General features: G+C 35.7%; 1 protein-coding gene across 4 annotated transcripts in view; it reads right to left on the bottom strand.

The window, feature by feature from the left end:
* The window catches only part of Phf14 (PHD finger protein 14), a 174648-nt gene that overhangs the window by 85100 nt on the left and 62601 nt on the right, over nt 1–26947 (bottom strand). For all 4 annotated transcript variants that reach the window (XR_007976556.1, XM_052173245.1, XM_052173244.1 and 1 more), the window contains 8 exons: nt 23549–23660; nt 22488–22625; nt 17464–17610; nt 16677–16947; nt 16255–16361; nt 15128–15223; nt 13766–13869; nt 11828–11959 (listed from right to left, as the gene is read on the bottom strand). Coding sequence is in view for 3 of the 4 variants with exons in the window: in XM_052173245.1 (XP_052029205.1) it covers nt 11828–11959; nt 13766–13869; nt 15128–15223; nt 16255–16361; nt 16677–16947; nt 17464–17610; nt 22488–22625; nt 23549–23660 (1107 nt within the window). In the remaining variant the exon portion in view is untranslated. The remainder of the gene's footprint in view (nt 1–11827; nt 11960–13765; nt 13870–15127; nt 15224–16254; nt 16362–16676; nt 16948–17463; nt 17611–22487; nt 22626–23548; nt 23661–26947) is intronic.

Genomic DNA, 26947 nt, shown 5'->3' with positions numbered 1-26947 from the left:
GGGAAAATAGTCATTTTACTTGGTAGACGAAGTAAATACTTAATAAAATATGATTTAAAAGAAGGATTAATAAATAGTTTTCTGAAAGTCTGATTTGTAGTACAGTAAATTATTTTTATGATATTTACTTCATGTGCTGATATTTGTACCTTCAAATGTAACTTAAAATTGAAACATCTCTAAACATTTACCACTTAATTAACTATCAAATTTTTTATTTTGATTAATCAATACAATAGATTTAGATTAAGCTTATTTTACTTTTTAATATGAGATCTTTAATTAAGCAGAGATTGAAGGAATGGGCAAACTTTGACTGGCCCAACCTGACACTCACCCCATGGGAGAGCCAACTCCTGACAATATTGATACTCTGCTATGCTTGCAGACAGGAGCCTAGCATAACTATCATCTGAGAAGCTTCATCCAGCAGCTGATGGAAACAGATGCAGAGACCTGCAGCCAATGTCAGGCAGAGCTCAGGGTGCCTTGTGAAATAGTGAGTGATAGGACTGAGGGAGTAAAGAGTCAAGGACAACATAAGGTCAACAGAGCCAACTATCTGGGGACCAAGAGGGGTCACACAGACTGAACCACCAACTGAACAGCATGCATGATCTGGATTTAGCCCCGGACATATACATAGCACATGTGCAGCTTGGTCTTCATGTGGGTTGTGTAACAATTGGAGCGGGGATCTGTCTGACTTGAACTCTATTGCCAGCATTTGGATCCTAGCGGGGCTGCCTGGTCTGGCCTCAGTGGGAGAAAATGCATTGAGTAATGCTGCAACTTGGTGTGCCAGGGCAGTTTGGTAACAAATGTGGGGATTCTCCTTCTTAGAGGAGAAAGAGAGGTGGAGGAGAAAGGGAATGGGAGATTAGGACTTGGAGGAGAGGAGGGAGGGGCTGTGATCTGGATGTAAAGTGAATAAATGAATAAATTAAATAATCTTGAGATTTTTAAATCCTAAGTTGCATAGTACAAATACAAAGTACTATTTGTTTTGCTGATGCAGTCATATTAACTGATACAATGTAAGTAAATATGTAAAATGTAGATTTACTTTAAAATTCCTTTTTAAGTATAATGCTAACAAAAAAATTTAACCTGAACACCAATACAAGGAGGGGAACTATACCCTACAAAAAGCAAGATAGTAACTTTCTTTCAACAAACCCAAAAGAAGATAACCACTCAAATATAAAATTAACATCAAAAATGACAGGAAGCAATAATCACTATTACTTAATATCTCTTAACATCAATGGACTCAATACCCCAATAAAAAGACACAGACTAACAGACTGGATACATAAACAGGACCCTATATTTTGCTGCATACAGGAAACACACCTCAGTGTCAAAGATAAAGACTACCTCAGAGTAAAAGGCTGGAAGACAATTTTACAAGCAAATGGTCTCAGGAAACAAGCCAGAGTAGCCATTCTAATATCAGATAAAATTGACTTTCAACCAAAAGTCATCAAAAGAGACGTGGAAGGACACTTCTCGCTGGTCAAAGGAAAAATACACCAAGAAGAACTCGCAATTCTGGACATCTATGCTCCAAATGCAAGGACACCCTCATTCGTAAAAGAAACTTTACTAAAGCTTAAAGCACACATTGCATCTAACACAATAATTGTGGGTGACTTCAACACCCCACTCTCCTCAATGGACCAATCAGGAAAACAGAAACTAAACAGGGACATAGTCAAATTAATTGACGCTTTGGATCAATTGGATTTTATATATATATATCAAACATTTCATCCTAAAGCAAAATAATATACCTTTTTCTCAGCACCTCATGGTACCTTCTCCAAAACAGATCATATAATTAATTGGTCACAAGACAGACCTCAACAAATATAAAAAGATCGAAATGCCTTCTATCAGATCATTTTGTTTCAATAGAAACAAAAACAACAGAAAGCCCACATACACATGGAAACTGAACAATACTCTAACTCAATGATACCTTGGTCAAGGAAGAAATAAAGAAAGAAATCAAAGACTTCATAGAATTTAACAAAAATGAAGGCACAACATACCGTTGAGGGATACCTGGGTTCTTTCCAGCTTCTGGCTATTATAAATAGGGCTGCTATGAACATAGTGGAGCATGTATCCTTATTACATGGTGGGGAATCCTCTGGGTATATGCCCAGGAGTGGTATAGCAGGATCTTCGGGAGTGAGGTGCCCAGTTTTCTGAGGAACCGCCAGACTGATTTCCAGAGTGGTTGTACCAATTTGCAACCCCAGTGTTCCTCCTTCTCCACATCCTCGCCAACACCTGCTGTCTCCTGAATTTTAACCTTTGCCATTCTGACTGGTGTAAGGTGAAATCTCAGGATTGTTTTGATTTTCATTTCCCTAATGACTAACGAAGTTGAGCATTTTTTAAGATGTTTATCAGCCATCCAAAGTTCTTCGGGTAAAAATTCTTTGTTTAGCTCTGCACCCCATTTTTAATAGGGTTATTTGGCTTTCTGGGATCTAACTTCTTGAGTTCTTTGTATATATTGGATATTAGTCCTCTATCTGATGTAGGGTTGGTGAAGATCATTTCCCAATTTGTTGGTTGCTGATTTGTCCTTTTGATGGTGTCCTTTGCCTTACAGAAACTTTGAACTAATCCCATGCCTCCTATCAGATCACTATGGAGTAAGAGTGGTCTTCAATAGCAACAAACACAACAGAAAGCCCACATACACATGGAGGCTGAACAATACTCTACTCAATGACACCTTGGCCAAAGAAGAAATAAAGAAAGAAATCAGAGACTTTTTAGAATTTAGTGAAATGAAGGCACAGCATACCCAAATCTTTGGGACACAATGAAAGCAGTGCTAAGAGGAAAACTCATAGCCCTGAGTGCCTCCAAAAAGAAACGGGAGAGAGCATACACTAGCAGCTTAATGGCACATGTGAAAGCTCTGGAACAAAAAGAAGCTAATTCACCCAGGAGGAGGAGAAGACAGGAAATCATCAAACTCAGGGCTGAAATCAATCAAGTGGAAACAAAGAAAACCATACAAAGAATCAACGAATCCAGGAGCTGGTTCTTTGAGAAAATCAACAAGTTAGATAAACCCTTAGCCAGACTGACCAAAGGGCACAGAGAAAGTATCCAAATTAACAAAATTAGAAATGAAAAGGGAGATAAAACAACAGAAACTGAGGGTATTCAAAAAATCATTAGATCCTACTACAAAAGCCTATACTCAACACAACTGGAGAATCGGGAGGAAATGGACAATTTCTTAGACAGACACCAAATACCAAAATAAATCAGGATCAAATAGATCACCTAAATAATCTCGTAACCCCTAAAGAAATAGAAGGTGTCATAGAATGCCTTCCAACCAAAAAAAGCACAGAACCAGATGGTTTTAGTGCAGAATTCTATGAGTCCTTCATAGAAGACTTAACACGAATACTCTTCAAACTATTCCACAAAATAGAAACAGATGGAACACTACCAAACTCATTCTACGAAGCCACAATTACACTGATACCAAAACCACACAAAGATCCAATAAAGAAAGAGAGAGAACTTCAGGCCAATTTCCCTTATGAACATCGATGCAAAAATACGCAATAAAATTCTTGCCAACTGAATCCAAGAACACATCAAAACGATCATCCATCATGATCATGTCGGCTCCATCCCAGGGATACAGGGATGGTTCAATATAAGGAAATCCATCAATTCAATCCACTACATAAACAAACTCAAAGAAAAAAAGCACATGGTCATTTCATTAGATGCTGAAAAAGCATTTGATAAAATTCAGCATCCTTTCATGCTAAAAGTCTTGGAAAGAACAGGAATTCAAGGCCCATACCTAAACACAATTAAAGCAATATACAGCAAACCGGTAGTCAACATCAAACTAAATGGAGAGAAACTTGAAGCAATCCCACTAAAATCAGGGAATAGACAAGGCTGCCCTCTCTCTCCATATATTTTCAATATAGTACTTGAAGTCCATGCTAGAGCAATTAGGTAACATAAGGAGGTCAAAGGGATACAAATTGGAAAGGAAGAAGTCAAACTATCACTATTTGCAGATGATATGATAGTATACTTAAGTGACCCAAAAAAACTCCACCAGAGAACTCCTACAGCTGATAAACAACTTCAGCAAAGTGGTTGGTTACAAAATCAACTCAAGCAAATCAGTTGCCTTTCTATACTCAAAGGATAAGCAGGCTGGGAAAGAAAGTCAGGCAGTGGTGGCGCACACCTTTAATCCCAGTACTTGGGAGGCAGAGGCAGGTGGATTTCTGAGTTTGAGGCCAGCCTGGTCTACAGAGTGAGTTCCAGGACAGCCAGGACTATACAGAGAAACCTTGTCATGAAAAACAAAACAAAACAAAAATTAGGGAAATGACACCCTTCACAATAGCCACAAACAAAATAAAGTATCTTGGTGTGACTCTAAACAAACAACTGAAAGATCTATATGAAAAGAACTTCAGGTCTCTGAAGAAAGAAATGGAAGAAGACCTCAGAAAATGGAAAAATCTTTCATGCTCGTGGATTGGCAGAATTAATATAGTTAAAATGGCCATCTTGCCAAAAGCAATCTACAGATTCATCGCAATCCCCATCAAAACCCCAACTCAGTTCTTCATAGAGTTAGAAAGCAATTCTCAAATTCATCTGGAATAACAAAAAACACAGGATAGCTAAAACTCTTTGCAACAACAAAAGAAATTCTGGGGGCAGGATAGCTAAAACTCTTTGCAACAACAAAAGAAATTCTGGGGGAATCAGTATCCCTGACTTCAAGCAATACTACAGAGCAATAGTGTTAAAAACTGCATGGTATTGGCACAGTGACAGACAAGTGGACCAATGGAATAGAATTGAAGACCCAGAAATGAATCCACATACCTATGGTCACTTGATCTTCGACAAAGGAGCTGAAAACATCCAGTGGAAAAAAGATAGCCTTTTCAACAAATGGTGCTGGTTCAATTCAAGGTCAGCATGCAGAAGAATTCGAATTGATCCATTCTTATCTCCTTGTACTAAGCTCAACTCCAAGTGGATCAAGGATCTCCACATAAAACCTGTCACACGGAAACTAATAGGAAAAAAACTGGGGAAGACCCTTGAGGACACAGGCACAGGGGAAAAGTTCCTGAAGAGAACACCAATAGCTTACACTCTAAGATCAAGAATTGACAGATGGGATCTAATAAAATTACAAAGTTTCTGTAAGGCAAAGGACACTGTCAAAAGGACAAAATGGCAACCAACAAATTGGGAAAGGATCTTCACCAACCCTACATCTGACAGAAGGCTAATATCCAATATATACAAAGAACTCAAGAAGTTAGACCCCAGGGAACCAAATAACCCTATTAAAATATGGGGTACAAAGCTAAACAAAGAATTTTCACCTGAAGAACTGCAAATGACTGAGAAGCACCTTAAGAAATGTTCAACATCATTAATCATTAGGGCAATGCAAATTAAAACAACCCTGAGTTTCACTTCACACCAGTCAGAATGGCTAAGGTTAAGAACTCAGGAGACAGCAGGTGTTGGAGAGGATGTGGAGAAAGAGGAACACTCCTCCACTGCTGGTGGGATTGCAAGATGGTACAACCACTTTGGAAATCAGTCTGGCAGTTCCTCAGAAAAATGGACATGACATTTCCAGAGGACCCTGCTAAACCCATCCTGGGCATATACACAGAGGATCCCCCGGCATGCAATAAGGGCACATGCTCCACTATGTTCATAGCAGCCTTATTTATAATAGCCAGAAATTGGAAAGGACCCAGATGCCCCTCAATGGAGGAATGGATACAGAAAATATGGTATATTTACACAATGGAATACTACTCAGCAATCAAAAACAAAGAATTCATGAAATTCTTAGGCAAATGGTTGAAACTGGAAAATATCATCCTAAGTGAGGTCACCCATTCACAAAAGAATACACATGGAATGCAATCACTGATAAGTGGATATTAATTAGTCAAGAAACTCTGAATTCTCAAGACATAGTTAGCATATCAAATGATACCCAAGAAGAGGGAAAGAGAGGGCCCTGGTTCTAAAAAGAGTTGATCCAGCATTGTAGGGGAGTACCAGGACAGGGAAATGGGAGGGGAGTGATTGGGAAATGGGCAGAGGGAAGAGGGCTTATGAGACCGATGGGGAGGAAGAAACTGGGAAAGGGGAAAGCATTCTGAATGTAAACAAAGAATATAGAAAATAAAAAAATAAAAAAATAAAAGAAATAAAAGAAAACAAGACTAGTGAGAAAAACAAAATGCTACTTTCTAATGCATTACTTAAAAATTCTTACAGATATGTTGCTAGCACAACTATAGGTGTTTTTTAGATTAACAAACCAGGACCAAAATACAATCAAAAATAAACTAAACTGGTATATATTTGTCTCAAATAAAAACATCAGTAAGTGATCAATGGTAGAATTCACATGGTGAATATACTCTGAAGAGAATTTATTAGAAAAACAAAATTATGAAAAACCGTGAAATGCTAGGTTTTTGTTTGTTTTTTGAACATAATAAAATGCCACTGCCTCTTAAATGAATAAGCCAAGAAACAATAGCAAATTCTGTCTCATATGTATTTTTTCTTCTTTAATCCCTAAATATACAAAGTGATAACAAATTAATCAGTTTCATAAGCTCAATGAAATGTTAAGACTTATCAAGCAGTTCCAACGTGTGTATGTGTCCACAGGCAAGCAATTCTCTGTACATAGAGGACAAAATATTATCTGACTGTTCATCTCAGGTCTCCCATTGACTTGTGGCTTATTAATTAGGCTACACTGACTGACTAGCAAGACCTAAAGATCTACACTTTCATACAGATCTTTCACTTGTTTGGTTAGAGTTACCCCATGAAACCCCAAGATATTTTATATTATTTGTGGCTACTGTGACAGGAAGTGTTTCACTAATTTCTCTCTTAGGTTATTTATCATTTGTATAAAGGAAGACTATTAGATTTATTTGAGTTAATTTTATATCTAGCCACTTTGCTAAAGTTGTTTGTCAGCTGTAGAAATTCTCTGGTGAAATGTTTGAGGTCACTTATATATACTATTATATCATCGACAAATGGTGTTACCTTTACTTCTTCTTTGCCAATTTGCATCCTCTTGATCTCTTTTTGTCTTATTGTTCTAGCTAGACCTTTGAGTACTATATTGACTAGATATGGGGAGAATGGGCATTCTTGTCCCTGATTTTAGTGGGTCTGCTTCAAGTATCTCTAGATTTAATTTGATATCGGCTTAACTCTGACCCAGAATTGTTCCTGTCGGAAAGAACTGCAGGGACAAAAATGGAGAGGAGCCTGAAGAAAAGGAGGTCCAGTGACAGGCCCAAGATGGTATCCAGCTCAAGGGGAGTCACCATGGCCTGATACTATTACTGAGGCTATGCAGTGCTCACAAAAATGGGCCTATCATGACTGCCCTCTGAAAGACTCAGCCAGCAGCTGAGAGTCAGATGCAGACATTTACACCCAACCAATGGACAGAAGCTGCTGACCTCTGTTGAATTAGGGAAAGCTGGAAGTTGAGGAGGCAGGTGACTGTGTAGGAACAACAATTAACTTAGATCCCTGAGATCTCTCAAGACACTGGACCACCAATCATGCAGCATACACCAGCTAACATAAGGCCCCGAACACATATACAACAGAGCACTGCCATGCACAAGATAGACTGTCAAGAGACTGGAGGCCGCAGGGATTTGGGAGGTCTGGTGGAGTAGGGCTTGGGGGCAGGGAAGTGGGAACATTCCCATGGAGACAGAAAGGGGGTATAGGTATGAGATGTGGAAAAGTCAGAGGTTGGGCCAGGAAGGGGATAAAATCTGGAGTGTAAAAAGAAATTAAATGAAATTAAGAAACAAAACAAAACAAAACATAAAAAGCTTAGGGGAAAAAAATCTACACTTTCTGCCTTCCCAGTGCTGAGATTACAAGCATGCACCATGATCAAGTCTAGCTTACAAGGCTTATGAATATAAATTTCAGGTCATCAGGTCATCATGCTTGTGTGGTAAGCATTGTTATCAACTAAACTTTTCCCCCAATATGCAAATTTACTTTACAAATACATAAATCCCTATAATATAAAAATATATGCTTTTGTAGAATCAAGTTTTCAAATTAAAGCATTTGTCATTTTATTTCTACTTCTGCAGCTACTTCTCAGCATTACAACATACTGTTGGGTAGTCATTCCCAAACCCACTAAAAGCTTGTTCAGGCAACAAAATGCCATGCCATGAAACCACAAAACAATGAAATACCCAAAATATTAATAAGATTTTGTAACAGACAATTCAAAAAATACATTCCAATTTCAAGGCAACTGCCACAAGTTGTGCTATATATAACTATACAAAAGGGGAGTTTTCACTCTTTCAGTAAGATATTGAATATTGTAGTCTTTACCTTCAGATATCTACACAATAGGCTAGTGTAAAAGCCACAGAATATCCAATTCAATGGAATCAAAGAGCACTTTCAGGGAAAGTGATGATTGCCTTGGAAATGTCAAAATCATGTATCTGAAGTCATTTAGTAATCATCGGCAATACTGTGATACACAAGCTTATTAATGAAATTTATTTAATCATGTATGTATTTACTCAATATGTACATTTTATCAGAGATGGGTCCTATAGCTTATAACTCCTCTATCAAAAAAAAAAACTTAATTGAAATAATCAAAACTATTAACTGACAAGGCTACCTCAAGGAGCCAAAGACCACTTAACAAAAACCCATCAGAAGCCCTCCTTTGATCTGTAGGCCAGGGTTGTACAAGAGACTTCCAAACATTACAGGCTATTCCTCTTGCCGTTGGTTGCTCCACAGAAGTGGAAGGTAAATCTTTATTGCTGGAGACACTACATACTTCAGACACAGGACCTAGACACCTCTGAGCTGGACCTAACTGGAGGAATACTTTTCACAGTGCCAAAAGGCGCCATAAAAGCTTCTAGAGGAGGGATGCAAGCAAGTCTTAACCAGCTAGGATGCCTATGAACAGTAATTCTGACCAACATGCACAATAATCTTAAGGGTATAGTAGTGGTACTCATAACTTGGCAATAAGCAACAGCTCTATGGCAAGGGATGACAATCATGCCTCCTACTAGAAACCTAACCAACTACCCAGCATTAATAAAGTCATGGATCTTAAGGCAGAACCTATAAACCAACGCGTTTATAAACCAGCAAAATCCCTAACTACATTCTAAATATTTGTCCTCATATAAATAGGTAACTGTAGAACCTCATCAAGAAAACTCTTTGCAATAGACAAAGACCAACATAGAAAAACAAAATGTAGAATCAGGAAGTCCAGTCCCAATGGATACATCTATAAAACACTTCTAGCATATAAGGCTCACTGAACACTAAAGAAGATGGGATAGAAAGACTTAAAAGGCAGAGGACCAGAGTCTGCTGTGAGACTGTCTCCTAAAAATGCCAAAACGTATATCCATGAGTTCTCATCAACATGATTTATGAAACATGAAGTGAATAACAATAATTGACATACCATAGTAAATGGGAGCAAGGTTGGGGAAGGAACATACCCCACATGGTAATGAGGCCTCAGCCATACACAAAGAACGACAGGCAACCACATCACTCTGAGACTGGGAGAGATAGTCTTCCCCAGGCAAGACCACATACACAAATTGGTTACCTAATAGCAATTGGTCAACTATTAAAAACAAATGCATATAAATAACATTCTACAAGCTGAGAAAGTTATATATAGAAATATATATGTATAAACCTTTACAAATGGAACAATTAATGATAAAAGAATCTGTGGATTTGAAAGAGAGTTGAAGGACAAAATATAAGATGGTATATAATTATATTACAATTATAAAAGACAAAAGAAAACCATTTATAAAACTATTACATAAAATAGAGTTTGAACACTAAACTATAAAATTTCTTGTGAGGAATTATGCAAAACATTCACTTTCATGTTTAAATATCTAGAGAACCTTTTCAATTTGCTACAATTTGTCTATCACCACTGTCAAATCATCTTTTAAAAATATTTTACAAATAATTACAAAAGGTTATTTCTGCATAAAATAGCACACAAAACGTGGACTCCATGGCATCTCAGGGGGAGTGTCATATACTCCAAAAAGAAGAGAGTGAGAAATTTATCAAAGTAGGGACCATTCATCTGAAAAATGCCAAGTAAAAGATTGGGATGTACAGAAAAAAAAGTAAAATATAGAACTCATAAAGTCAAATACCACGTTTTCCATTATACATATATATTGAAATTGTGTGTGTGTGTGAAGACTACAAACCTATGTCTTCCTCCATCACTTTATACTTTTTATTTGTTGCTGTTGAAAATAAAATTTACAATATATTCTGCTCATGCTTTTCCCCTCCCACAGATCCTCCAAGAACAACTTTATTTTTTGAGACAGGTCAATACTGTACTTGAACTTATAGATCCAGCTATACTATATGAGCAGAGAGCTTCCAGGAACCTCATGTTTTTGCTTCCAAGGGCTAGGATGACACTCACTGGAAGCTACGCACAGCTCCTTATTCTAGAATCTAGAGATCCAAGCACAGGTTCTCAAGAAGGCACAACAAGCACTTTAACCTGCTGAGCCATCTCTCCAGGCCCCTGAATCCATAACCTTTTTAATAGATTATAACTCAAGGAGTCAGGTCCTTTCATTTCTAAAACAACTAGAACAATGATTTTGCATAAAAATAATATCCATATCCATTTCATACTTTTTTATTGCCTGTATTCCCTTTTCTAAAATAATATGCCAATCAGTCTATTAAAATCTGATTATCTGTCTCTTCCTTGGAATGATTTTAGGATAAAATTCATTATAAGCCTCTCTGATGGTTATTATCAACAGTCAACGTGAGGGAATCTGATATCACCTGGGAGAGTCTAAGGCTAGTCCTGTGAAGGAGGATCTGAATTAAATTCATTGATGCAGGAAAACCCATCTCTACTGCATGAGCTTTCTGCACAGGAGATAAGGATTCTTCTGTCTTGACATCCCAGCCATGAGGACCTATACCCTGAACTATAAGCAAATATTAACTCTCTCAACCTTATGTTGTTATTGTCAGGATGTTTCAACACAGCAATAAAAAAAAAGTTTAATAAAATAATTTGTAGTGATTCAACATGACTAAGTCAGTGAAAAAATAATTACAAATGCTTGTCAGGGCTGGAGATGTTGTTAAGTTGGTGGAGTATTTACTAAACACACCAAACTCCAGGGTTTGACTCCGTACACCACATAAATTGAGCATGCTGGCACAGGCCTACAGTCCTGCACTCAGGAGGAGGAAGCAGGAGGCTTGGAAGTTAAAAGTTATCCCCAACAACATAGTAACTTCAACATAAGACTGGAAAATGAGACTCTCTCTTAAAAAAGAAAGTTTTCAAAGTTTCTGGTATTTCAAAAAGGGGCTAATGAAACTTAAAATTCATTTGCCTTCAAAAATAAAGCATTTCAGAAATACCAAATCATAAAATAAAAATTATAAACACAACAAAAAGCTCTTGGGACTCAATGAAAGGCAGTATACATTACTAAGATTAAAAAAATAATAATTCATTTCTACAAAAATGATACTTTATTCATGTAAGTTTGAAAGAAAAATATTCAATTAGAAATGTGAAAAACACTTTATTAGGAAGTAGTGATACACCATGATTGTACTGCTGAAGCTAAAGGCAAACTCATTCCAACTATTTCTTGTCTGTTTCACTTACCAATAACTGTTTTTCGTCTTTCTTGGCATCCGTGTAAGAGGAGGATCAAGGCAGCCGAGATGATAATGCAGTTTACAGGTGTCACACAGTAAAAGAAGATGCTGATCATGGTTCTTCTTACAAATTCCACAACTTTAATAAAAGCAGCAAGTGAGAGTCACACTGAGGTCCACAGTGACGTAGTTCACTTGTAACAGTGTGCATTCCAAAGCCTTCCTCTGGATTATTTTGTTTTCTGTCATGGCGATTCTGATCAGGGCCAGGCTGGCCTCGACCTCATGAACATTTTGCCTTAACCTCCTTAAATATGTCGGGAGGACAGTGTGTGCTGGGGACCCTGCAGTATCTAATATGTTTTTAATGGCAGTCATCATTGTAACAATACCAACTTCTATTTCTAGATAATGTACAGAATGTTATAGCTTATTTCTAATATAAGCTTAAAAAGTTTTCTAAAGATAAACCATTGAAGGATAGAAACATTTAGAGTATGCATTTTCAACATAGCCTTCAATTATTAGTTAAAATTCATTTAGCATTATTTCAGCTTTTCTTTATAAACATAAACTATGAAAATTATTTTAATTTTGAAAATTACCTTGATGGTCTAAAGAAATTCTTTCACCAACAACTTTGTTTTTAACCAGTAATTATAAACCTCTCATACAACCTTAAACATATAAGTAATCTATATTTCTATGTCTCTTTTCACAAAAGAAAGAGTTTGAATTCTTAAAAACAGCAATTTCAGACAGTTAACATTTTTTTTTTTGCGAGAAAAGACAATTTACTTCCAAGAAAATGAGCACCGTGGGCTGAAAATTTAGCATGTATTTATATTGGAGATGTACAGAATGACTGGAAAGTTGCCTGAGAGACTAAAAGAAACAGAAATGTTCAAAAAGTCAAAAGAATTGGGTTTTTCAATATCCCTGGAAAATACCCATGTGTAAAGCAGCAATAATATCAAAAATTAATACTAGTTACAACCAAAAAAAGCCCAACAAAGTTAAAGAATATCACTTTAAATGTATTCTGAAGCAAAAAAATAATTATAGTCATAAAACTCCAATATCTGGTACTATGACTAATATTTTTGAAAGAATCAACCACACTTGGGAAAACAATGTGGTAATACACTAATGTTTATACTACAGACTGATACACAGGTATGCAAACATATATGTGCACATTATTTTTATGTTATTTATATCACATAATATACCCATACAAGCACAACAGCATTTTCTAATCTTTCCCTTAATATGATTAATACATGACATAAAAAGTGATTTCTTTGTCTAAATATAGAAAAAAAATGAGGCCTTCATTTATGTAGAAAAAATGGTATTGTCATATAAAATCACTATAGTGATCAATTTTGCTTAAATATTAAGTATAGGAAGTAATTAAGAAAACTATGTCTGGAAATGAAATAATTATAGCTAAGCAAGGAGAGAAGAAAGTACAGAGAGATTAAAATATAAAATTCATCAAGTTTACACACTACCATTCATCACTCCCTAAATCAAAAACAAAATTACACATTCAAGTAAACTATAAATGGTTACTTAATTAATTATGTTGACTAAAATAATAATTATATAAGTATTGATTATAAGTAAATTTAAAATATTAAATTTAATATAACAGGCACAGATTTTAAAGTAACTTTGTAATTTTCTAAAAAGAATTCTTTGTTCCATGCAGCGTACGAAAAGTCATTCTCAGTTCCTTACAAGATACATGATTTATCTTTCTGAAGAATAAGTATCTGTTCTTTCATTCAATCTCCAAAGCATCAACTGAACCTGAAAGAATCTGAACTGAAATTCTGAAATGGACAAAGTTCACTTTTGTGCATGTAAGGTAATTTCTGACTAGTACATATTAGTTGAAAAGTAAACAATATTAATCTGTTATAATTGCATTACTTGCCTGTAAAGCACTGTAGGAAGAGTAGATGTCTTTTGTGTGCCTCCTTCTTTTTTACTTGGTTTTCTTTCCTTAGGTGCTCGTAAGATTGCTGGTACATTCAACTTCTATTGAGTGAATAAATGCAGTACATGCTGTTTTAAAGATGAAGTACAAAGCAGTATTTCCCCCCACGTGCCACTAAATCTAAGTAAGCTAGCATTGAGAGAGGTAAATCTGCTTTATATTAGTAATGGGAAAGAAAATGAATTGCTGATCTCAAATACTTCTCTTATAAAGCTACAGCTGCATAGTCTCATTAGTCCTTAGAAATACATTCAACTTTATGAAAATTATACTACTTTCACTTGAAACCCTTAGAACAATGAGGAAAGTAAAGGAGGCTTAAAACTCTTAATACAGTCCACTCAGGAAACAATCAGAAGCCACCAGTACGCTGCTTTGCAACAGCCCGGCTATATTGGTGTTCCACAGGCTAACTAGAAAAGCTATCTTATTGGACCAAACTGCAAAAAGGCAGATGAAATTCTCTTTGGTACTCTACTAATGTGTAGCATGCTGGATTCTGAGACAGTGACCATCTATCAAAGTCACTTCTTAGTGGCCTGGTGAGTTCACATCTGTTCAGGCAACTGGAACAGTATCATGCATATGATACATGTGTCTGTGCAGACTGCTATCACACAATGCAATTTTCAATCCTCTATGAAGTTACTTAATAAATGGAAATGTCTTTTATAGTAGATAATATTTTAAACTATCGAGGAAGTTTTTGTGAGAAAAATATAAACCCAGACAAAAAAAAGCTAGATTGGTAAGTAACTCCAAATTTCCTTTTCTAAATATCAAATACAAAACACCATAATTTTCCAAAAAAATCTAACTACCTATTAATAGGAAAAAGTATTAATATGTCCAAAAGCAACACCTCATCTTCACCTTTTAAAATGAATTACTTCTGTAGTATTTTCTGTATTGATACGAAATCTGTTCATAAAAGAAGGGAATGGGAAAGGAAAATTGTGACAAAAATCTAATACCACCAAATAAAGAATATACTAAGAGGAAACTCATGCCTCATATCTTAGCTCATCAAAAGTGACAGGTCAATCAATTTGAGCAAAAGAAAAAAAAAATGCCAACAAGATAGCTGGCGAAAGAACCAAATTAAGTTACAGGTTCTCAGTAGGAAGCAGCTGCCAGTGGCCTGCAAGTATTTCAGACAAAAGTCATTGCCCTGGGGGACTAGGCTCTGAAGGAACACAATTATTTAATTAGCAAAATGACTTTTGTGTAGGAACCATGTACTCTGAAAAAATCAAAAAGAGAGCAAGAATTGAAGAAAGCAACTGAGAAGAAACTAACCTGCCCTGTAATTCGGCCAAGTAAGGCCCATATCCCTTGCCCTTCACTTCGCAGTTTCCCATTCAGATTTTGCAGTTCCTCTAATGATTCACAGAGCTACAAAAAGCGTAAGTCAAATTAGTAAGCTTTTATATGTGCAAATATAAATAAACAAGAATATTCACATTTATTTTCCATTTATTATAACATATTCATGTCAGATAACTACTAAAACACAAAGATATAATTATTGCTCGTGTGGTGAACATCCACAAGAGAAGGGGATCATTTTCATTTATTCTACAGATTTTAGTGAAGATGCATATATAGTTTGGCATATAATTTGACACATTTTGCTATCAAATCTCTATCGAATCACATTTCCATCCCTTCTCTCATGAGAAAACTAAAAATCCCAAAGGTTATCTTGGCTAAGATCAACTACCAAAAGTCTGCAGATCTTGTGACTTTATTCCTCATAGTCTTCTTTTCTACAATATTGCTGATTACTAGATGTTACTTCCTAGTAATTACATCTCTTTAAATGGGGTTTTTTTTGGGAACAATATTAGATACTAGTTTAAATATTCAAGCTACTTAGAACCTAACACTTTAGAAAGATCTTACTTAATATATTAGAGAGGAAAAATTACAATTAATTTTTCAATTGAGAAAGTTTAAAAAAATAACATATAATTTTTAAAAGTCGACCAGTTTAAGACTGGGTTTTCAAATTTTCAACAAACTACAAAAGATCTATAATGCTGTTTACATTTAAGAATAAGGAATTAGGTTAGCTGTGTTAGTTTTAAACCCCAACTGGAAGCCTTGATTACTATGTCACCATGTGCAAATTATGTAACCTTTTCAACCCTCAGTTCCCACCCCTATGAACAGGAGCAACAGCCCCTGACTCACACTAAGGACAAGGAGAACATTACATGGCTTTCTATGTGTGTAGGGATCACAACTGTGCCTGGTGTAAGAATGCACTCAGTAAGATGAACAGTAATGAAAATGATTATGAAGGGCAGAAAAGAGCCGAAGACCTCTAGAATTTTAAACTGAAACACAGAAATACAGTCAAATCACAAGAGAATGATCAATGAGCTCTACTGAGTGAGACTGTGCACTTGTAGCCAACGTACCTTATTATATTCTACATGAAGCTTTTCTTGCTCATTCTCTAATTTATCCTTTAGATTCTTTTGTTCAGCCATATTTTCCTGAATTTGAATCATGCGCATATTTCTCTCTATTTAAATTAAATATCCAATTTTACTTCAGTAAAAAGCAACAGCTAATATAAAACATACACAAAGAAGCAAACTAGCCATAGAAATGATCATTTGGATAAAGTTACATTGGTCAAACAAAAATTAAGCATATTTAATAATAAACATAGCAATACATGAGCCTAGAATTTACAAAGGCTACAATTAGGAAAATAAACATGCCTCTGACATATACAATATACTAATGATTTTCTAAAACATTAATAGCATATCAGACTCTGTCATTAGCAACTCATTCTCAGGGAGACGGTGTATGTAACAGTGTCCATACTGACCAAAATAGTAATTGACAAAATCAGCAGTGAGAGCTGGCTGCTTATGTTTCCGCCTTCCATCCACACTAGAACTAGTATCTGAGTTGTCCACTGGAAAGATATCCGTACTGATGCCCATCAGCTCTGCTTTGCGCATAAGCTTACGAATGGCTGAAGCACTACTTGTGAGGGGCCTGGGTAGCTTTTCCCTTGGAACCCAGGCTTGGGGTCTGGTAGATCGAGCCAGCTCTGCCTTGGCACGATATTGCTGTAGTCGGGCATTGATCCTTGCCTATAAAGAAATGCAGGCAGTTTGAATGAAAATAAAATGGAATATATTCCTCATGCCTTTTACTTTTATGCTTAGAGAAGATAACAATACTAAAATTTCACAAGTAGGGTAAATCAGATTTATCACTGATCCTGAGGATGTACAAGGCAATTCTGGAGTTGCAATAAATGAATCCACACCTACTAACAGCTGCCCTGTGATGGCCCTAGAGCTCAAAAAGAAACAAGATGTGTGTTCCCATCCCTAACAAAGAAGTAATCTTCTACTGATAACCATGTGCAAGCACAAACTTTCAACCATGAAATACTTTACAACTGACTACACCTTTGATTCAATAAATCATAATTTCTTTGGAAACACATTCTACTCAAGTCTAATCACAAACTACTGCTTTATAAAATAAACTTTCCAATTATATTTTATATGCTAGACATCAATTTCAATCACGTCATTAGAAAACTCACATGAGATCTGAAAAAAAAAAAAAAACAGTAAATTTAGGTGTGATTCCCATACCTGTGCTTCAGGTGACAGCTGTTTCTCTCTCTCTTGCAATGACATTTTACAATAGGACTGTAGAGCCAAGTAGTTTTTCCTTTTCCATTTTCTGTCTAACCTGTCTGCATGCTGCTTACAATAAGCAAAAAATGGATCTGCTATATCCTAGTGAGGGGGGGGGAGGGAGAGAGGGAGGGAGAGGGAGAGGGGAGAGTTGAAATTTTACTCCAATGTGCATTTTAAAAATAAACTATCAATAAATAATAGTTTCCATTTGACAAATCTCTTAATAATGGCTACATCAATAAAACATTAAGGAAGCAATTTTCACACATCATGATAAAAATTACTGAATTTGAAATGTAATCTTTCAACCTCAAATTACCAACTGTTCTCTCTAAACAGTTTGGACATACAGCAATCCATACAACACTTGCCTACCATGAGAAAGACCTCGTTTTGATCCGAGCACCACAAAATAATAAAGGACCATATGAATTTCAAACTATTGATAAAAATGTTAAGTTATGTGAGTATGTTTGTATATTTCTTTAAAATTTTATAGTGTAATACATCAATTTTAATAAACTTAGGGGAGAATTAAGAACAAAAGCTAAAGTTACATATCCATAAATAAATAAAATAGTAAATTGTAATCATATAGTAAATAGGCATAACAATAGCCATCATAAGTAATGAGATGTTCTTAACTCACTAGCAATGCATACACATATTTTATCCAGGAAAAAATAGATGAGGAAGGCCAGACTCTGACAGTAACAACAGTCAGGGATCTATCTTCTAACTAGTATCTCACATGAGGACATGCTGGTAGCCAAAGGGTACCTTATAATTCACTTGTTAGTGTAGTCCAAGGGACTCCCAAAACACGGTCTATTTCCATTGTTCTCAGCTGCCTCCCGGAAGCATAAAATGAGTCTCTATTGCTGAAGATACAGTCTCGTATACTTCAGACATAGGATGCAGACAATCCAAGATGGTTCTGACCTGAAAGACTCCTCCTGATGGCTAGCTTTCATGGTACTAGATGGCACTGTCTAAGTATCCACAGAGGAGAAGCAAACAATATTCCTATACAGCTATATCTATGAACTTAAACACTGACAGCATGGTATGATGTCTTACCTAAGAGTGAAATGATAGAATGCACACTAGTGGTAGCCAATAATCCAATGGGATTGAAAGTCTATTCAGTGGCTAAGATTAAAAACTCAGAAGACAGCAGGTGTTGGCAAGAATGCGGAGAAAAAGGAACAGTCCTCCACTGCTGGTAGGATTACAAGAGGGTACAACCACTATGGAAATCAGTCTGGTGGTTCCTCAGAAAACTGGGCATGACACTTCCAGAGGACCCTGCTACACCACTCCTGGGCATATACCCAGAGGATTCCCCCGCATACAATAAGGACACATGCTCCACTATGTTCATAGCAGCCTTATTTATAATAGCCAGAAGCTGGAAAGAACCCAGATGTCCCTCAATGGAAGAATGGATACAGAAACTGTGGCATATTTACACAATGAAATACTACTCAGCAATTAAAAACAATTGAATTCATGAAATTCTTAGGCAAATGGTTGGAACTGGAAAATATCCTAAGTGACGTAACTCATTCACAAAAGAACACACATGGAATGTAATCACTGATAAGTGGATATTAGCCCAGAAGCTCTGAATACCCAAGACACAACTCACATATCAAATCATTCCCAAGATTAAGGGAGGAGAGGGCCCTGGTCCTGGAAAGGCTTGATGCAGCATTGTAGCAGACTCCCAGGACAGAGAAGTGGGAGGGGGTTGATTGGGGAACAGGCAGAGGGAAGAGGGCTTATGGGACTTATGGGGAGGGGAGAACTGGGAAAGGGAAAATCATTTGGATGTAAACAAAGAATATAGAAAATAATAATAAATAAAAGGAAAGAAAAAAAGAAAGTCTATTCTGCAAGAGGAAAATCACATCTGGTACTAGAAACCTGGGAAAGATAAGAATCTTGGTGGAGAACCTAAAAATACCAGTTTATTAAAGAAGTATAATTCTAACTACATTCTACATATTTATACCAAGTGTAGATTTCAGTCCTCATCAAAGATTCATCTTACATTAGACCACAGACCATTACAGAAAGCCACAAGCAAAAGAAATGCAGACAAGTGACCATGCGATGCCGAGCCCATGTGAGGCATGTGCAGCACAACTCCTGTCCTTTAGGCACACAGACAGCTCAGAGGGAGTGGGAACATAGTAAAAACAGGAAAATTTCCTATAAGACTTCATCTCCTAGAAATGTCAGGGAAGTTATACCCAAGAACTCATCAACACTGCTGTTGATGTGTTGAAAAACACATGTTGTGTTTAAAACATAGCAATTTGGCTATTCTTATAATTTGAAATATTTTACGAAGTACAAAGAAACCAGACACACCTCTAACAGAGCTTCATCAATGTAGAAGACAATATATTCCAAGACTATATAAAAAGTTTAAAAATATGGTAAATATCACTGGATGAAACTGAGGTGTTGAATTCTATTTTTCAGGCATTCTTTTACTATCTGCATAAAGTAGTTCTAGAAAAGTATGACATCCAACTTGATAATCAAGTTTAAACAAGAAAATAAAAGCTTTCTAGGAAACCTAAAGGGAACATAAATTGAAGCAGAAGGCAATAAATCTGCTTTAAATTGAAATGCTTAATTTGAAAAGTCCTAAGGTGAGGATGGGCACACATGCCTGTAATCTTAGAGGGGGGACAACAGGATCACTGGGGTTACCACCGACTACACAATGAGATCCATCAGTGTGTTGGGTGGTTGGGGTGGGGGCGGGTGTCTTACATGCACCCAATGTACATGTAAGCATTATAAATAACACATCCATTTTAACAGAATAAATATTATCAAATGCAAATCTCACAATCACCCTAGCAATTCATGCAAAGTTTTGAAATTCTATAATTATTCCTTCATAAATTTCTAATTCTTATCAGCTTCAATGACACTCATTTGCAATAGCACTAAGAAAGCTGAGACAAAAGGATAGTGAATTTGAGACTAGCCTATGCTGTACAGGGAATTCCATAGCCAGCTGGAATTATAGTATGATCAAGTAGCAAAAAGATCACAAAAAGGTACCAATTCTATTAAGTGTTTATAACAACTAGAAACTTGTGTAAACATGCTTTAATAAAATACAAAAACCAAACCAAAACAGAAACAGAAAGAAACCCACCCACAACACCAAAGCCTGTAGAGTGGGCCAGACGGGATCAGGCATATTTACCTAACTGATAAAAGAAAGCAACAAGGCAGGAAGAAGCTTCAAGTCCAAGTTTGACATCTTTATTATTTTAAGTTGCCCTGCACATTTTCTCCAAATTAGCTCTTAAACATGGTGACTGCAAACTATTGATTATGTTTGGTTTTCTATTAATCTTCATGCCTTCTGATTGAGAGGAGCAATCTCCAAATCATTACGCATCCCAATGTACACTTGCTGTTTTGCACATTTTTACTTACCTACCTAACGTAAAGAGACTTTTTGTCTTCTCCAAAAGGAACATGTACTATGAGTACTATGCAAAATAACCCAAGCTATCATAAAACGTAAATCTCTCAAACATAAACCTGAAAGAAAGTCTCTACAAAAGAGACATCCTGACTCTGAAGCTCAGTTATCCAGAATTAGACAACTGAGCAGAACTCAGCTTTCCTGGTTCACCTGTGACCCGTGAACCCGATTAGTGCTATTGCCCTGCCCCTCTGCACCTCTGCCCAGTATCTAGCATGTTGGTCTTGATAAGTCCACCCAGCCCTATGCTTCAGTCACACTTCTCTGCCTGCCAGGAGCTCTGAAATGTTCAATGTTCATCCAGCACTCACGCAAATCACAATTCCTCAGCACCAAAAGTTAGAACAAAATGATAAAGGTCAAAATATACCATTTCTATTTAAATCTATTAAAGATGAAATAAAATACATCTTCAATAATTTTCTGTAAATTTTTCATTAGATTGCTTATTTCCTAGCTAACATAAAAGCATAATAAACCTTTTAAGAGAAAATAAAATTTTATATAACAAATAAATAAAATAGCTTACATACTATCAGAAAGCATGATGAATGCATAGTAAAAGTCTGAATAGGTAATTATCTCTCCTCAAAAATCACTTAAGGAATTAATTGCACTTGTTCTTAAGACTCCTTAAAATCCTTCAAAAATGACTGTGAATGCCACAGACTTTATGAGTTATACTTTTAGAAACTTAACACATGAATTAAAAATTAGAATACTCTTAAACACTTCCTAACCTAACTTAAATGTATTAATTAAATATATATTTTTAATCAAGATAACTACTATATAGCATTAGGCAACAAATTTTATGAGTAAAGACTGCAGCCTATATTTTTGCAACTTTATCTACCTTTATAACATAAAAGGAGGATCACCCAAACTGCTACCATAGTTAAGATTACACTCTTCTGTTGTATGTAATCTCTTGAAATTTCCAAAGATTAGAACTTATAAATACATATTTCATACTGTTATAAAAACCAATTTGAAGCACTGGGTTCTAGAAACAATTTAAATTTTTAAGGAGTTCCAAAAAATACACTTTGTAATCAAGTAATTACTTAAGCTAAAGTCAGTAAGCCTGGAAAAAATGCTAGGGAGTTAAAACTAAACCCAAAGAGAACAATTTTGCCTTAAGAAAGTTTCATTCTTCTGTATAAAACATACCAAAGAGCAATACTTCAAGATACCTTGCACTATGTTTTATCTGTCAGAACTCACTAAAGCATTTTCGACATGCTTTTCAGTATGCTATAACTAGTCAAGACTGACAAGACTCAGTCATTTAATATTCAAAAGTGTAAATCAGTGGTCTGATCAAAGACTTAAAAACAGATTATCATGTTTCCCTCCTGCTTTATGACTTGCTTCAGGATAGACACAGCACACATGAAAAGTCTTCTGAACACATTTAGCACCCAATGGTTAATGAAGTAAATAAACATACCTCTTCTGCTGCTGCCTCTGAAAGCAGGCCTTCCTTCTGGGCACAGGTAACATGAAAATAGGCTCTACACATGCCTGCATCACAGCTAATGCAAACTCCAGTTCTAGCAAAGCGAGGATCTTCACAAAAGCTACACTCCTACAAAAGTCACAGGAAAATTTTCACAGCAAACATATTTCTGAAATAACATTATACTCTCATGAAGAATCCAATAAATATTTAAAATATTCAAGAGACATAGAGCATTAATGCAAATAACTGCAGGTAAGCCAGGTCTTCCAAAACAAAAACAAAAACAAAAACAGAGCTCTTTATATAGTTCTAATCAATCTAAATTAAACTGATATAATAGCAATAATAACAAATAATATTATATGAGGACTTAGGAGCTAGATGCTTGGTCTTCTAAGTACTTTACATATATTTATATATACATGTATATGTATATATAATCATTTTACTATGTTGAAAAAAATTTGATCATTTTTCTTGTTACATTAAAAAAAGTTGAACTGGTAATGGGCTGACACATGCTCAAAATAAATTGAAGTGTGGATATTATATTCTTTTTCTTAATTTTAATAAAATTCACTTTAAAATTAAAGTTGTGAGATTTCAATTGATCCAACTGTGTGTAATAAGGTTTTCTCTGGGTCCTAGAGAAGAGAAACAGTATCAACTAATATCCATTTATACATCATAGGCTATCTGAAATTAGACTAATCAATACATTAGCCTCTGGAGAAACAACTATCAACATATGATTCAAATCAAGTATGGTGACCCCTATATATAATCTCAAGAAGAGGCAAGCTGACTACCTCATGCCTGAAGCTGACCTGAGCTACAATGAGATAGTAGCTCAAAAATATAAAAGCATAATATTATATTATTATTAAATTAATAATATAATAATAAATAACCTAGTTCTAAGAGCTACTCAAAGAGCACACTGACTAATCAACACTTCTGAGGTATCATAAGCTTAAAAGCCTACATAAAGAAACAACAACAACAACAACAACAAAAAGCCTAAATTTTAATCATAAAGTTTATCTTACCTTGGCACCATATTTAGAATAGTTCATTTCTGTTAATGTTACTGGTCGTAATTTATCAATATCTCCAAAGGCTACTCCAGGAACATATAGGGCACAAACAATGTGGACCCATCTATAATAGAAAAGACATAATTCTGCTATCAAATACATTCCTGAAATTCTCACATAAAATCCAAACAAAAAATATGTTCTACCTTAAAATAGTACTGAAAGCATTTTATAATTAGATGTTTTTTTTTAAAAAATCCTCCTCTCAAGACTCTTAACTAAAACTACAGTATACCTAGAGAATGAAGCAGATAATTAATCACAGAGAGCATGAGTGCAGAGAGCATTCATTTCTAGAAGCCTAGTCAAAATGTAGATTTAGAAACCATAATTGCTTTTCACTTAAGATTCACTGCACTTTGGTCTTATCTGTTATTCTTAAATATTTGCATAAGAGTGCTACTCAAGGGTAACAAAACATCACTTTCACATTCAAGGAAAGATATGCACATTCATTACTGTGAGTACTTTTAGAATTAAGGATTCTAATTTAAGAACTATGAAGTTATTCTGCAGTAATTAGGTTAATTGTTCTTTATTGCTACTTTTCTTCCCAAGCCTGTTGGATATCCCTAAGGGTTTATTTTAAAGCAGCTTGGTAGAAAGTTTAACTTTTGATGGTGTCTGGGAAAGGGTACAAAACAAAGTTATAATAATGCAAGGATGTGAAGTTTTCATTGAGCGCTTCTATTCCCTATATAGCCTATGAACTAAAACTTACAAACCCACCTACAACCAAATTGTGTAAAATCTGCACAGGCTTTAACACGTTTTTAAAATATTCACTCTCAGCATACTGAAAAAAAAATGAGAGTTGGTTCCAATTTCTTTAACATTCTGAGCTCTAATTTATTATGCATCTTTTTGCTTGCCGATAAACAAAATGTTGGAGAGCAATGTGCAGTGTAAATACCAGAGTTGCATCCCTTGTATAAGAAAAAGGATAAAAGTGAGATGTCAATCTATGAACCTTGAGACTATATTGACAACTTTTGCTTTACCCCTAGATTAAAAGGTTCTGGTTTTATGATGTACCAAGTTTTAAAAGACTAAGACTAAATCATTCTATAGAAGTATTCAGAAAAACAGCTTAAAATTTTTATCATTTTTGTTGTACAAAAAAAATCCACAGTTCTGAAATTTTCTTGATAGAACATTTTAATCCCACCCCCCATATGCATCCCTGGGAGTTCAGTATAAAGATAGCATCTCAACGAGCAGAAACTTTCTCAATGTAATCTGTGCAGTTTCTTTGTGTTCACTGATGTATTAAATGTCGCTGTTCTCTACAGGAGTTTATCTTTGATAAACCAACAACTGGCTGCTTGCTTTGTACTGACCTTCAGATATGCAGGGAAGATCTCAACTGCCATTTTTCTGTGACTGGCACACAAATCTATCACTGCTCAGTTATTCATGAGGACACCAATGTAAGTCCTTCTTAAAATATGTATCAAAAAATTATCGCTAACACAATTTTATTCCTTTGAGCACTTTCTGTTCACATATTTTAGAACTTATGTAATTAAACTGGAAAATGAAAACAACAAGAAAATCTTCCTTGTTACTTTACCATCCATTTTGCTTGGAGCTATGATGACAGATGTTGATTGGGAAAAGGATCAGAAAACAAGTATCACAAAACCACCAAAAGAAAGAGGCAAACTGTCATTCTAGAATGAAAACTATCAATGCATTCAATTAAATTCATATATTGTTTCTAGTCAGGCAACAACCAAGTAGTAATATACTTCTTGAAAAATCTCTTATGTCACAATGGAAATTATATTAATGGAATAATTTTGAAGTACTTTTTCTGTGTAGTACCTTTTCTTCTTATTTTAAACAAATACTTTTAAAATATCTGCAGCATGTTATTTCTATTCCTTCTACCCATTACCAATGGTTAAGGGACTCGTAGGTAAAGAACACTACAGATTATCTGGAACAGATATCAGATGCAGGTGAATGTGAAATGCTTAACACAGTGTTTAGCTCACTGTCTTAGCTCAAGTAATATTTACTAAGGAAAATTAAACAGTCTGAATGTTTCCTATGGATGGCAATCTATTCTTCTCATTTGCAAATCAAGAAATGCTTTCAAGATGGGTGGTGGTGGCGCATGCCTTTAATCCCAGCACTTGGGAGCAGAGGCAGGTGGCTTTCTGAGTTCGAGGACAGCCTCATCTATAGAGTGAGTTCCAGGACAGCCAGGACTACACAGAAAAACCCTGTCTTGAAAAACAAACAAAAAAAAATGCTTTCAAAGGACTGACTATTTCAAATATAGCAGTGTAGAAGAGGAAAGTGGTAAGGTTTAAGGAATCCAATGCTCTCATCCTTATGCTGCAATGCCTCTCACTGGTAGGTTATGACCCCTCTGGGATAAACAGACCTTTTACAGGTGCCACCTAAGGTCATCAAAAAACACAGATGTTTACACTACAGCTTAGCAGGAGAAAAACTAAAGTTATAAAGTAGCCATGAAAATAGTTTTATGATTGGGGGTCCCCACAACATGAGGAACTGTATTAAAGGGTGGCAGCATGTGGAGGCTTGCAAACCACGATTCCAGGTCTCTATCATAATGCTCACTAGAGTGGAAAGAAGACCCATGAACCAGAGCCATACTGCACTGGAAATACACAAAACGGTAGCCTGCAAAGCTCGCGAAGGAGACGTCTCAGGCTCTTCGCGTTCCAGGATGGTCACTCAGCCTCTCCTTAGGGTACATGCCTTGCTTTGCTTTGTTATATAGAACATGTGTTATTTAAGAAGTGAAATAAGCATTTAGTTTTTAAGTCATGCACAGCAATTTCCACACATGAAATCACTTTGCATGTAGCAACTGACTCACATCAACAGAGGACTGTCCAGTTAAATTCATGTGGTAAGTCAGTTTCAAACATCTTCAGACAGTCTATGTTCTACTCTTCCTTTCCATGGGCTACCTACATGAAGATGGAAATACAAAAGGGCTGGTCCAAGTTTTATAGCTTTTTCTCATTCTTGGTCTTAAATCAAGCTGGCATTACAATGCAGCAAAAGATATCAGTGCCCATAATTTCTATTCTAGCCTACAAGAGTCTATGGACATAAACACGTATTTAGATAGTCTATTACAAAATTTTTTCAAACTGCCCACGGAAAAAGATGTAATATGAAGAGTAGCTAATATAAATATTTCTTATTAAATCTCAATGCTTAAAGAGATTTCTTTTGTCTTCCTTTAGAAAACATTATAAGTTACTTTGCAGAATATAATAGCACAAAAGACAGTTTGTCAATACAACTTTAAAATCAACAGGAAAACAAGTAAAATGAATTATCTTCCTCCAAAAGAAGCTGCCC

The sequence above is a fragment of the Apodemus sylvaticus genome, chromosome 2, assembly GCF_947179515.1.
Source record: "Apodemus sylvaticus chromosome 2, mApoSyl1.1, whole genome shotgun sequence".
NCBI classification, from domain to species: domain Eukaryota; kingdom Metazoa; phylum Chordata; class Mammalia; order Rodentia; family Muridae; genus Apodemus; species Apodemus sylvaticus.
Note: the sequence above shows the minus strand (reverse complement) of the source record. Positions and strands in the feature narration are given on the sequence as shown.